At 42.3% G+C, this 13,616-nt stretch overlaps 1 protein-coding gene across 1 annotated transcript in view; it reads left to right on the top strand.

Annotated features, from left to right (window-relative positions):
- Positions 1 to 13,616, top strand: part of LOC124803136 (carbonic anhydrase 2-like) — a 148,041-nt gene that overhangs the window by 46,619 nt on the left and 87,806 nt on the right. Inside the window, exon 3 of the mRNA XM_047264315.1 lies at positions 5,298 to 5,530. Within this exon, the coding sequence (XP_047120271.1) occupies positions 5,298 to 5,530 (233 nt within the window). The remainder of the gene's footprint in view (positions 1 to 5,297; positions 5,531 to 13,616) is intronic.

The raw sequence follows: 13,616 nt of genomic DNA, 5'->3' as shown, positions 1-13,616 counted from the left end.
ATGGGCACGTAGCTGAAACAACTGCCATAGTAAGTGATACATCGAACTCGTTTTAGACTCATCCGGTAGCCACAAAGTTGAGTAAAAATTTTCATGTAAACAAAGTACTGGGTGGTTACATCACCTGCAGAATTCTTGTGGTGGGCCTCCATAAGCGGTTGTACACTGGAACTACTGCCACAGAATGGGTGTATTTGGTAACGAAATTTGTGACAAATAAGATTACAATATAATTATATTAGTTATGCAAATGATCCCTAAGAGTTTGAGTTTAATAGTCATATCCACAATTCCAGTACTAAATAAAAACCATTCACTTTATGCACTAATATAACTGGCAATTAAAGAAGCAAGTTACGAAACCATACTGAAGACTTTTCTCTATAGATGAGTCTTTAATTAACAGTTACGCAGGTTCTATTAACTTTTTGTCCGTAATACTCATGAGAAATATATCACGACGTGGCCAGGAATAATAAGCCACTCGAAGAAGAATTGTCACCAACAAGACAAGTCATACTAATCCATGTAACACAAACTCAGTACAATACGTTTACCTCATTTTGGAGAAGGCGAGAATCAAAAAATTTCATCAGGTATGACGTATCCATATTAACTGTTAAATAAATACTATGGAGCTATGAAATTCGCGGATCCCGATTACTTGATTGTAAATGCATTTGTCAACAGCCCAAACATTTTCTGTGGGCTTAAGTTGTGGTTAGTTAGCGGGCAAGGAGCGATGGTGCGACAGAGCAGTTCTTCTCAAAACAGGAATGTATGTGTGCAGTCCTGATAAAATGGATGTTGTCGTCTTGCGTGGAACTTACACCGACTACTGATCATGAAGATGTTGAAGAGTGAGCTGTACTTGACGAACAACGCATCACCCAATACAACGCAGAAACGACTTTGACCTGAACCAAACACTCCACACATTGCAAGCTAAACGACTCATTACGTCGTAAAGCACTCGATGCTTTCCACAATTTAAAAAGAGACCAAATGTCGACTCTAGAGGCCCCACAATGCGATTCCAGTCGCCTAATGTCCGGTTCTTGTTTTGGCTTGTTGGAGACGTGCCGCATTATATTTCGCTATGAGCACTCACTGGGTACAGCATCTCTTCGCCGGTTGAAACCTGATTGTCTCTGGAAAGGAAAGACACTTGTCTTTGTCCCTGTCAGTATCTTACGTGGTGTAACACTGAAGACAGATGTACACTATTAGTTGTAGACACACAGGAGGATCCGAGTTCAAATCAAATAGGATAAGTTCATCCACGGGCTGGTCACTGGCACGTCCCACAGCGGCAGATCCTATCAGACATTCTTTTACATCTCCACGTCGACCATCAGCCGGTTGCGTCATGCACACTTCTTGACTGCCATGCGGCCCACCACGACTTACTTTCCCTCGCCAATCTCTTCATCTCAAAGTAGCATTTACACCAACTGTCCTAAATTATATGTTAGGTATGTTCCAAACTCTCTCTTCCTCTACACTTTTTCCATTCTACAGTTCCCTTTTGTACCATGAAGTTTATTCCCTCAGGTATTAGAACATCTAATATCATACTGTCACTTTTTCTGGTCATTTTTCTGCGATTGTTCCTCTCCTCATTGACTCTGTGCATAAACTTCTCATCTCTTGCCTTACCAGTTTAATTAATTTTCGACGTCGTTCTGTATCATCACATACAAAACACTAGTTTCTCTTCTTTTCGAGTTTTCCAATAGTCCACGATTACTTCCATGCAATGCTTTATACATCTACAACTACACCTTCATCTACGTGGCAACTGTGCTATTCACAATAAAGTGACCAGCAGAGTGTTCAATGAACCAACTTCAAGCTGTCAATCTACCGTTCCGCTAGTGAGCGGCGCGCGGGAAAAACGAGCACTTAATTTTTTCTGTGCGAGCCATTATTTCTCTTATTTTATCTTGATGATCATTCCTCCCTATGTAGGTTGGTGTTTTCGCAATCTGAGGACAAAACTGGTGATTGATATTTCATGAGAAGACCCCGTCGCAACGATAAACGCCTTTGTTTTAATGATTGCCACTCCACTTCGTCTAATGTCTGTGGAACTATCTCCCCTAATTCGCGATAATTCGAAACAAAGTGTCCTTCTTTGTACTTTTTCGATGTCATCCGATCAGTCCCATCTGATGAGGATCCCACACCGCATAGCAGTACTCCAGAATAGGGACAAGCGTGGTGTAAGCAGTCTCTTTAGTAGACCTGTTGCTCCTTCTAAGTGCTCTGCCAATGAACCGCAGTCTTTTGTTGGCTCTAACCACAACATTATCTATGTGATCGTTCCAATTTAGGGTATTTGTAATTGTAATCCTTAAGTATTTAGTTGAATTTACAATTTTTGTGTGACTTATGACGTAATCGAAATTTAGCTGATTTCTTTTAGTACTCACGTAGATAACTAAACTCTTTTCTTTATTCAGGGTCAATCACCACTTTTCGCACCATACAAATATCTTATCGAAATCATTCTGCAATTCTTTTTGGTCATCTGATGACTTTACAAGACGGTACATGACAGCATCATCTGCAAACAATCTGAGACGGCTACTGAGATTGTCTCCTATGTCGTTAATATAGATCAGTAACAATAGAGGGCCTATAACACTTCCTTGGGGAATGCCGGATATTATTTCTGTTATACTCGATGACTTTCCGTCTATTACTACGAACTGTAACCTTTCTGACAGGAAAACACAATCCAGTCGCACAACTGAAGTGATATTCCATAGGCACGCAGTTTGGTCAGAAGACTCTTGTGAGGAACGGCATCGAAATCCTTGTGGAAATCTAAAAATACGGAATCAATTTGACATCCCTGTCGATAGTATTTATTACTTCATGAGCGTAAAGGGCTAGTTGTGTTCCGCAAGAACGATATTTTCTGAATCCGTGCTGACTACTTGTTAATCAATCGCACGTTCCGAAAAATTAATTCCTGAAATTAAGACCAATGTTGGCTACTAATAGGATTATTTTGGCGAGAGATGATCTCTTTGCCTGTGTCAGTCAGGTTTCTACATCTTCCCTGAGGCCCTGTCATGCGTTTCTTTGCTTCCAAGGCAGCAGAAATCAATCGCATCATCTAGTCCATGGTCCTCTGTGATGACTTTACTTTTATCGCTAATTTCGTTTCTCCTCCTCCTAATTTCTTTTCATTTTTGTTTGGTTCCCTTTCAGTCCATACACTTTACACATTCCGTTCCACAGGGCCTGTAATTCTTCTTGACCTTCGCTGTTCATAGCAATATCATTAGCCACTCTTATCATTGATATTCTATATTTCACGAGTGTTGTCCAGAAAGTAAGTTCCGATCCGTTGCGAAATGGAAACCACTCGGGGAATCGGGTAAAGCCTTACACGGTTCTGTTGGGCGGTGTCTCTAGTATGCGTGTCGATCGTGTCGTGTCGCTCTTTTCAGTTTTGAGTGAATAGTGACCACGTAAAGATGCGTAGGAAATAGCGTCTCCCTCCATGTACGAGAGCCTGGTTAGAGATTTCGCCTTTGTCATGCAGCCCTCATAACACAACTGTCGAGCATGCCAATTCTCGGCCGCACACTCCAGGGGCAATGAAGACGCTCCTCCAGCGTTTCCGATGAGAAGTGTTTCATTACCCACTATACAATCCGTAATTGGCTCCCCCTGAGTCTCATCTGTGCTCACAAGAACCGCTGGCTATGAAGACAAAGTTTTTCCACAGACAACGAGCTGCAGGCCAGTGCAGATAACTGGCCAAAGGCACAGGCGGCTGCTTTCTATGTCGAGGATACTGGAAAGTTGATACAATACTACGACAAAACTCGAAATTGGTGCGGCGACTGTGTAGAGAAGTAGGTGGAAGGTGTACCTAACTGTTACAAACAAAACGTTTCTGGTTTCACTGTGGTTTCGATTTTGTGACCGATCGGAACTTACTTTCCGGACAACCCTCGTATTAGTCACAGTCGTGAAACTTTGTTCTATTTCAGTCATTGCTTCCTTGTTCTATAGACTGAAAGGTAGGATCCCAGCTTAATCTTTTGAGTTTCAGTCCTTGATTCCTGCTCTTCCATTATTCCATGGTTTCCTTAATACTTTTCACGTTGTCGAAATTTTTTTCTAGGGTGACAAATCTCATCACCGTGTCTTGACTTCTCGTAAGTCTTGCTTCCATCATCAAGCACCACGACAGAACCACTTTTAATAAAAGTAAAGCCAGAATGATAGTCTCCAGTCAGAAATAAATTTTATTTTCCACCTATAGCACTCCAAAGCGACCAGCGTGCTCTTTTAGGTGGAAATTTTTAGATAGTTTCCAATCTCCTCCTCTCTGCCTTCATCTGTGCCTAAACCAGTCGTTGTTATTTCTTATTGGGTGCTTCATATCGATAAGTAGAGGAGGTGGACGAAAATATGTAAAGATTCCAAACACAACACGTCACCATGCCTAATACGGTGTAGGAATCCTGTCATCATTCAAAACAGCTTCCAGGTTCCGTATTGTTTTCAAGGTTCATGCGTACTTCTCTCGCAAGTGCACCTCAAATGTTCAATAACACTGACATCTGGTGACTCTGGTGGCAAGGGCAGATGCAATAATTCATCGTAGTGCTCACGAAACCAGGCCAGGTTGATGCAACCTACATGAACACACGGGGCCTGTCGTCTTGGAATGTAGAGTCACCATTGGGCAAAAGCATTTTACCTTGGAATAGTCCTGATCTGCCAAAGTAGTCACGTAAACCTTTGCAGTATTGCGACCTTTCAGAGTAACCATGGTGCCCATGGAATACCACGACATGGCTTCGCAGCTCCGCTATTAATCACTGCTATGTTTCACCCTTGTGACGTAAACTCGGCCAGAAGTGGGTAACAGTGTGAGACAGCACTTATCTCAACAAATGACTAGGTCCCATTGCCCCACAGTCCACGTTTTGCGAGCTTCGATACGGTGACTCTTGAAACACAAAACACTCATCTACCTTCTCCTTACGGATGCAGCCACCAACAGTTTGCCTACGTTTGAATTTGCTTAGCTCCGACATAACCCACTCACAATTACACGGAACATTGTTCTGACCATGAGTAACACAACTTAATAACGAGTTCTCACAGGTGCCGTTCGCGAGAAAATAACAACAGCGGTACTTGCAGACTTACATAGCATATACACTTATTTTGAAGCATGCATTTCTCGCTGTGTTCTCATGTATTTGTCCAACCACTGTACATGACTCTGTCCCTGTGGGCTGCAGCTGCGTTGTCTGCTGCAGCTGTGCTGTGCGGTTGCTGGGGCGGCAGGAGCAGCGCACCGGCCCTCAGCGGCGGTCCTCTTGGCGAGGGCTGCTGGCCCTTCGCGTGGGCCGAGTTCCACTGGGGGCCCAGCGACGACGAAGGCTCGGAGCACACCCTCGACTACTGCCGGTACGCCCTCGAGCTGCAGGTCGTGCACGGGCCCTGCGAAGGTGCGCAGTACGAGTACGTCTGCGTCGCCGTACTCTTCGAGGTGAGGCAGTATCGAAACATTTTACCCTGTAGCTTCTTTACTCACTTGCAGACCTAACAAGAGGTTCTAATCCACACACTCTGCGCTTCAGTGAGATATGTTAGAGGGTCATGCTGAAACAATTTATATGCGTTCAATTTGTAATGGACTGTTTCACCATGATGCTCAATTAATGTAAACAATATAGAACCTTTCAGCTCTTGGACGTGTTCATAAAAAGCAGAGATTCTAATTCATGCACCGTGCTATGGTGCGAGATGTTAATGGTCATGCTGAACGCTAAATTTGTACCCAATTTTTAATGGATTGTCTAATCATGATGCACAATTAATGGAAATAATAATTATAGTACCTTACAGCTCTTAGGCATGTTCATACAAAGCAGTGAAGCATATTGATGTTAAATGAATGCGTTGTTTTAAAAACTAGGTAGAAGAGGTAGGAGGTGCTAAATGTAGCCGGCCGCGGTGGTGGAGCGGTTCTAGGCGCTACAGTGTTGTGACTGACGGTTCACAAGTGGTAGGGATATTTAATTATTTCTTCCCAAATGTATTAGCAAAGAGAGGACAAAACGACCCACTTTAAGAAATAAGAGAATATATAGAAAATGTCTTTCCATGAAGCTTTAACCTAGTAGAAATAGCAGCAACATTCTTGATTGTAATTAACAGAATTACAGAAGCCCTCTAAAACAGAAGCTCATATGATGCTGAAGGAATTTCAAACCGAAATCTGAACAGTTGTCCTTACTTAATAATTAATGTCATCAGTGATACATAGAATACACAGGGAGTATATTGAAACATATGGAGATATTTGGAAACGTAATGTAGTTAAGAATAGTCTCACGGTAGAAACAATTTACTTAACGCTACACAGTTTGGTTTTCAGAAAGGTTCCTGTTCACACATTCTGTCACCAATATTATAAGATTTGAAGAATAAAGTGATGTGTTCAAAGTATTTGATTGTACAGATCATGTTACTCTCACTGAAAAAAAAATAAGTTTCGCAGAACTGAGGGCTTTGCAGACCACTAATTTGATTCATGTTTAACAAACAGAAAGCAGAAAGCAATGCCAAATAATTAAAACAATGTTGAAACGAGAGAAAATTTTAGTGACGGTGAAAAAAACATGAAGGAACATACGAAAATTCAATTTTCGGTCCATTCCTATTCCGTGTGTATGTGAACGTCCTTCACTTATCTTTAATCAAGGGAAGCTGGTGCTTCGTGTACAAGAAGTAGAGCCATATCGACAATTTCTCTAGCCCAAGAACAGGAGTCGATAAACAGGGTATAATGCTCATAATCATGGGTGTACCTACAGATAAAAACTTCATCTAGAAGAAACAATCACATTCAGCTATTTGGCAACTTCGTATATAGCTAGTCTTGGAAACAAACGAATCAGCCTTCTGACATATGTTACACACATCCACTCAATTATATCTTCTGGAATGATTTTGTAGTAACTCGTCACTCAGGAAGGTGGAACTGATATACAAAATGCGAACACTAATAATAATATGTTGTGTTGACCTACATTTATCTTGTAGAGACCTCGTCAAGGAATTAGGCATTTTAATTGCACCATAATAAATAAATTTACTAATTAAATCCGTGATACAAAGTCTACCACACCTCGAAAGAATAGCCATATCCATACCTACACAAGAATAAAAAATGACCTTCATTGATCACTATTAAAGCCTTCAGTTACTCATAAATTTGCTCAGTATGTCTCTTCCAAATTGACTGATAATTTGGTTAGTAGGATGAGGCTTCTAACAGATAGTAAAGCAAGTATAAAATCGGACTTAAAATAATTTCTTCTGGACAACTCTTTCTAGTCCATGGACAAATATATGTTAAAAAACTGGTAGTCAATAACAAAAAACGTCTAGTTTTAAGTGTAGGTGTATGAGTAGGACTGAATGTTCGTTGATAGTTGACCATTACTTAGCTGGTGGTGGTGGTGGTGGTGGTGGTGGTTAGTGTTTAACGTCCCGTCGACAACGAGGTCATTAGAGACGGAGCGCAAGCTCGCGTTAGGGAAGGACTGGGAAGGAAATCGGCCGTGCCCTTTCAAAGGAACCATCCCAGCATTTGCCTGAAACGATTTAGGGAAATCACGGAAAACCTAAATCAGGATGGCTGGAGACCGGATTGAACCGTCGTCCTCCCGAATGCGAGTCCAGTGTGCTAACCACTGCGCCACCTCGCTCGGTCTATTACTTAGCTCAGAACCCTTAGGGTGGATTACAATTTGGGGTAAACAAGTAAGAAAACAAAGTTTACAAATAAAACGAGTGAACAAATGACTGGTAGCCATAAAACGTCATCCAAAATCGTACTGAATATCTTCCCAGCAAATTATTTTGAACAACTACTGCAGGAACGCACTCGAAGTGTAAATGGTAGCGATAGCATACTTGACGTCTTAGCAACAAATAATCCTGGCCAGATAAGGACCATCATGACAGATACAGGTATTAGTGACCGCAAGGTTGTTGTAGCTAGACTGAATACCACAACGTCCAAACTCACCAGAAATTAACTTAAAATGCATCTATTTTGAAAAGCAGATAAAAATTCGCTTGACACTTTCCTAAGACACAGTCCCCACTTCTTCCGATATGATTACGTAAGCGTAAACCAGATGAGACTGAAATTCAAAGAAATAGTATCAATGACAATTGAGAAACATATACCAAATAAATTAATAAGATAATGTACTGATCCCCATGGCACACAAAATAGATCAGATCACTATTGCAGAAGGAACGAAAAAAGCAAGACAAATTTAAAAGAACGCAAAATCTCCAAGAGTGGCGAAGTTTAATAGTAGCTCCTACTCTAGCACGAACTTTAATGGGAGATACATTCAATAGTTTTCGCAACGAAACTCCGTCTCATAATCTGGCAGAAAACTCAAAGAGATTCTGGTCGTATGTAAAGTACACCAGCTGCAAGACGCATACAATAGCTCCACATTTAGCAATCATGTACAGTCGCTTGCTTGTAGAAAGAAAAAAATTAATTGACAAATAGACAACACGGATTCGGCAAATATCGTTTCCGTGATACACAAGTGGCACTATATTCTCACGAAGTAATGATTACTGCTGACTGGGGACATCAAACTCATTCCATATTTTTAGATTTCCAGAAAACTTTACACACCGTTTCACACAAGCGACTTCGTAGTGGTTTGCGTGCCTATGGCGTATCTCCTCAGTTGTGTTACTGGGTTCGTGATTCCTGTCAGGAAGATCACAGTTCGTAATAACCGGCGTAAAGTCATCGAGTAAATCAGAAGTAATATCTGGGGTTTCCCAAAGAACTGTTATAGGCCTTTCGCGGGAATCCACTAAATTTTGGTTACACTACAAATCACACAAACCTAACTCAACTAAATACTTACGGATTACAATTACCAATAACTTAAACAGGAACGATCACATAGACAATGTTGTGGGGAACGCAAACCAAAGACAACGTTTATTATTCGAACACTTAATGTAGCAAGTCTATTAAAGCGTCTGCTTACTCTAACCTATTCTGCCCTCTTGTAGAGTGTTTGTATGCGATGTGGGATCAGTATCAGATACAATTGACAGAGGTAACGAAATGATCAGTTTAATAAAATAAGAGAAATCAGAGCTAGGTCTGTGTTGGGCGTTATGCGGATTCCAAAACCTGAGGGTGAGCTGCGAATCCGCATTCACTCCAGCCCTTTCGTCTCAGTGAACAAGGCAATAATGTCTAGAATAGGTGCTCGAGAAAATCACTGAGACTTTTAGCGCTTTAAGCTGGCATGTCAGCAACATTTGCTCAAAGAGCTGTACAAAAACTCAAGCTAAAATAATCTAACAAAATAATGGGAGTGTGCCAACGGAAAAATTGAGGTATTGTTGTGCAGCGTCAGTACTGCAGCTGTGTCGTAGTCTTTGTATGATGGTCCGGTTAGCCCTGTATCACAGTTTTTTTCTGGTAATTACATTTATCAAGATACGTAAAATCGTAGAACAGATGACTTTGGAGTTCTAAAAATGCACATTAATTACTTCAGGATCAGCTTATGTTTATGTTTATTTGTTTATTTATTTATCCAACTTTAAGCATTTACATGCAATCGATGTCGTCATGAGTAATGTACAATTTACATATTAAGAAATATAACTATTGTGAGGTATCACACAAAGCTAAAGTATACATTTTAAAAGAACATACATAATATAGGAATACATTTAATATACACTCCTGGAAATTGAAATAAGAACACCGTGAATTCATTGTCCCTGGAAGGGGAAACTTTGTTGACACATTCCTGGGGTCAGATACATCACATGATCACACTGACAGAACCACAGGCACATAGACACAGGCAACAGAGCATGCACAATGTCGGCACTAGTACAGTGTATGTCCACCTTTCGCAGCAATGCAGGCTGCTATTCTGCCATGGAGACGATCGTAGAGATGCTGGATGTAGTCCTGTGGAACGGCTTGCCATGCTATTTCCACCTGGCGCCTCAGTTGGACCAGCGTTCGTGCTGGACGTGCAGACCGCGTGAGACGACGCTTCATCCAGTCCCAAACATGCTCAATGGGGGACAGATCCGGAGATCTTGCTGGCCAGGGTAGTTGACTTACACCTTCTAGAGCACGTTGGGTGGCAAGGGATACATGCGGACGTGCATTGTCCTGTTGGAACAGCAAGTTCCCTTGCCGGTCTAGGAATGGTAGAACGATTGGTTCGATGACGGTTTGGATGTACCGTGCACTATTCAGTGTCCCCTCGACGATCACCAGTGGTGTACGGCCAGTGTAGGAGATCGCTCCCCACACCGTGATGCCGTGTGTTGGCCCTGTGTGCCTCGGTCGTATGCAGTCCTGATTGTGGCGCTGACCTGCACGGCGCCAAACACGCATACGACCATCATTGGCACCAAGGCAGAAGCGACTCTCATCGCTGAAGACGACACGTCTCCATTCGTCCCTCCATTCACGCCTGTCGCGACACCACTGGAGGCGGGCTGCACGATGTTGGGGCGTGAGCGGAAGGCGGCCGATACCCCAGGAGCAACAGTGTCCCTAATTTGCTAGGAAGTGGCGGTGCGGTCCCCTACGGCACTGCGTAGGATCCTACGGTCTTGGCGTGCATCCGTGCGTCGCTGCGGTCCGGTCCCAGGTCGACGGGCACGTGCACCTTCCGCCGACCACTGGCGACAACATCGATGTACTGTAGAGACCTCACGCCCCACGTGTTGAGCAATTCGGCGGTACGTCCACCCGGCCTCCTGCATGCCCACTATACGCCCTCGCTCAAAGTCCGTCAACTGTAGATACGGTTCACGTCCACGCTGTCGCGGCATGCTACCAGTGTTGAAGACTGCGATGGAGCTCCGTATGCCACGGCAAACTAGCTGACACTGACGGCGGCGGTGCACAAATGCTGCGCAGCTAGCGCCATTCGACGGCCAACACCGCGGTTCCTGGTGTGTCCGCTGTGCCGTGCGTGTGTTCATTGCTTGTACAGCCCTCTCGCAGTGTCCGGAGCAAGTATGGTGGGTCTGACACACCGGTGTCATTGTGTTCTTTTTTCCATTTCCAGGAGTGTAGGAATTAATCAGCAGGCTTTCAGACACACAGGTGCATAACTTTTTCAGTAGATAGATAACTCGCGAAATCATTCGAGATTTGTTGTGTATGTGCCTCTGCCGGGTTAATTTCATATCTAAGTATATGCCAAGAAGTTTTGCAGATGTGTACTCAATATCAGCATTGGATAACCTGAAGGATATATTTACAGTCTTTTCATAGCTAATAGCTAACTCATTGGCTTCGAACCACATATTGGATAATCTGAGAAAATCTTTACTTTGCTCCTTCAGTTTATTTATGTCCTTCCCTGAATTGATGAAAGTTGTATCACCTGCGTAAAGCACAGGTTTGCATGACATATTGCTGGGCAGGTCATTTGTAAATATTATCAACAGTTATGGCCCAAGGGGAACACCTGTAGTGACATTCAGTAACTGTGACTTTTGACCGTTGTAGCTTACAGTTTGCTTTCTGTTACTGAGATATGATTTAATGAGGGAGAGTTCCAGATCCCTAATGCCGTAACACCATAGTTTTTCCAGCAGTATTGTGTGGTTTACAGAATCAAATGCTTTGCTTAAGTCCACTAGTGTGGCTTCAGCAGATAATTTGGATTCAAAAGAAGGCTGCACAATAGAAGCAACATTTTCTACAGCATTAAGTGTTGATAACTGGGCCCTAAAACCATATTGAAACTTGAGTGATATGAGCATAAGAGTGTGGTGGAGCATTTGTCCAACATATATTGTTCGACCAGTCTTTTTCCAGCGAACTATAGCCTCTGATAGGCATGAGAACAATATACTGTAACTATTGTTCGGGGAAATCAAAACTACGAAAAGTGGACAGGGCGCACAAGATTTGTGAGCCGACTTATTTATAAGATGAGCTTCAATATATGTGGTCGACATTCAAGACGAATGGTTATTCGAACAAAGAAACAAATCGAGCCTTCGCCCTAGGGTGAGAATCAGGATCAGCGACGAATGACGACCGCCAAGAGGGAAAGTTTTCCTTCCGTCCATCAGTGCGATTACAGACCACATTGGGAAAGTGTTGACCAAGTAAGGCGTAGAAACTGCTTTGAGACCCACTACGAAGATAAATGAATGTTTTAAGATCAGTGAAACATATACGACATCCCATGGCTACACCGAGTGTATATGGAATTCCTTGTAAATGTGGTCTAGTTTATATGGGTGTCATGAAAAAACGTGTTAGCACCAGTCTGATTGAACACAAGTGGAACTGCCGTCTGGGACATACGGAGGAATCGTCTGTAGCGGAACATCTTTACCAAGCGGTTGATTATGAAACAAAATTGGCGGAGACGTGTGTTATATCGAAAACACCGCATTATCATGCCAGTATGTGTAGAGAGGGTATTGAGATTTACAAACACCGTAATAATTTTAATAGAAAAGAGGAAGGTGTTAAACTAGATAAATTTTGGATATCTGCACTACAATGTAAGAATGGCGATCGATTACATTCAGTCGGGAATGTAGGCACTACCAAAGATAATCTTGCAGCCGACGTCACCTGATGGACTGTGGTGCCCTCTACACTGATCATTCGACGCTCCCTCTATTTCTGGCAGCAGTTCGCCACTTCATCTCTAAATATGTCTCCCGCAGTCGCAGACGAAACGTTAAGAGGAGGTTTTATACATTGACCACGGCCTATTAGCCCAGAAGCTTTAAGTGATAACGAAAAGTGTTACCTACAATTCTTTCATATTTCATACATGGAAAACAAGAACGCACACAACACCAATAAGGTGTCTATAACAGTACGACGAGGTAACTGGTATAATCGAAAACGTCCAGCCAAGTGATGGATGGGAGATAAACCAACAGAACTTCATTGTGGGATTCCAATAGATAAGAAACTACAGGCTAGTAAACGAAACGTATATCGAGCTAGAAAACGTTCAGAAGTAACACAAATTCATACGCGATAAATGTCACATTGCTTACAATATCATATTCCATGTTCTGATCGACCAAATACTTTGGAAAATAGGTTTAGAGTACCGAAATCTTTCAGCTACAGTTTTTATTCAGTAAGCAACGGTACATAGTATATTTTGGTATCTTATTTCAATTTTCCTCTTCCAGTCTGGAATGGTGCGCGGCTAGGGTTACCCGAAGAAGCCTAACACCTTCGCTTTTATCATGGCGGTCGTGATGTGAGACGAAATGTGTGAGGGAAGGTGTAACATATTACTTCGCATTTCTTGGAGGCACACTATGCAAAACTTAATCTCTCTGTGATGCACAACATCTGTCTTGTATAGCTATCTACTGAATTGAATGAGTCCTTGTGTGATGTTCTTTCACTTGTCAAACAGAACCTTCAGGAAAAGTGCTACTCTTCATGCGTTCATTATTTCTTTTTTTTTATTGATACGTCATAAAGACCTCCCCTCTTGGATTTCTATTATGGGTCGTTTGACAAAAACGTTACGCTGTTT

This window comes from Schistocerca piceifrons, chromosome 6 (genome assembly GCF_021461385.2).
Source record: "Schistocerca piceifrons isolate TAMUIC-IGC-003096 chromosome 6, iqSchPice1.1, whole genome shotgun sequence".
NCBI classification, from domain to species: Eukaryota; Metazoa; Arthropoda; class Insecta; order Orthoptera; family Acrididae; genus Schistocerca; species Schistocerca piceifrons.
Note: the sequence above shows the minus strand (reverse complement) of the source record. Positions and strands in the feature narration are given on the sequence as shown.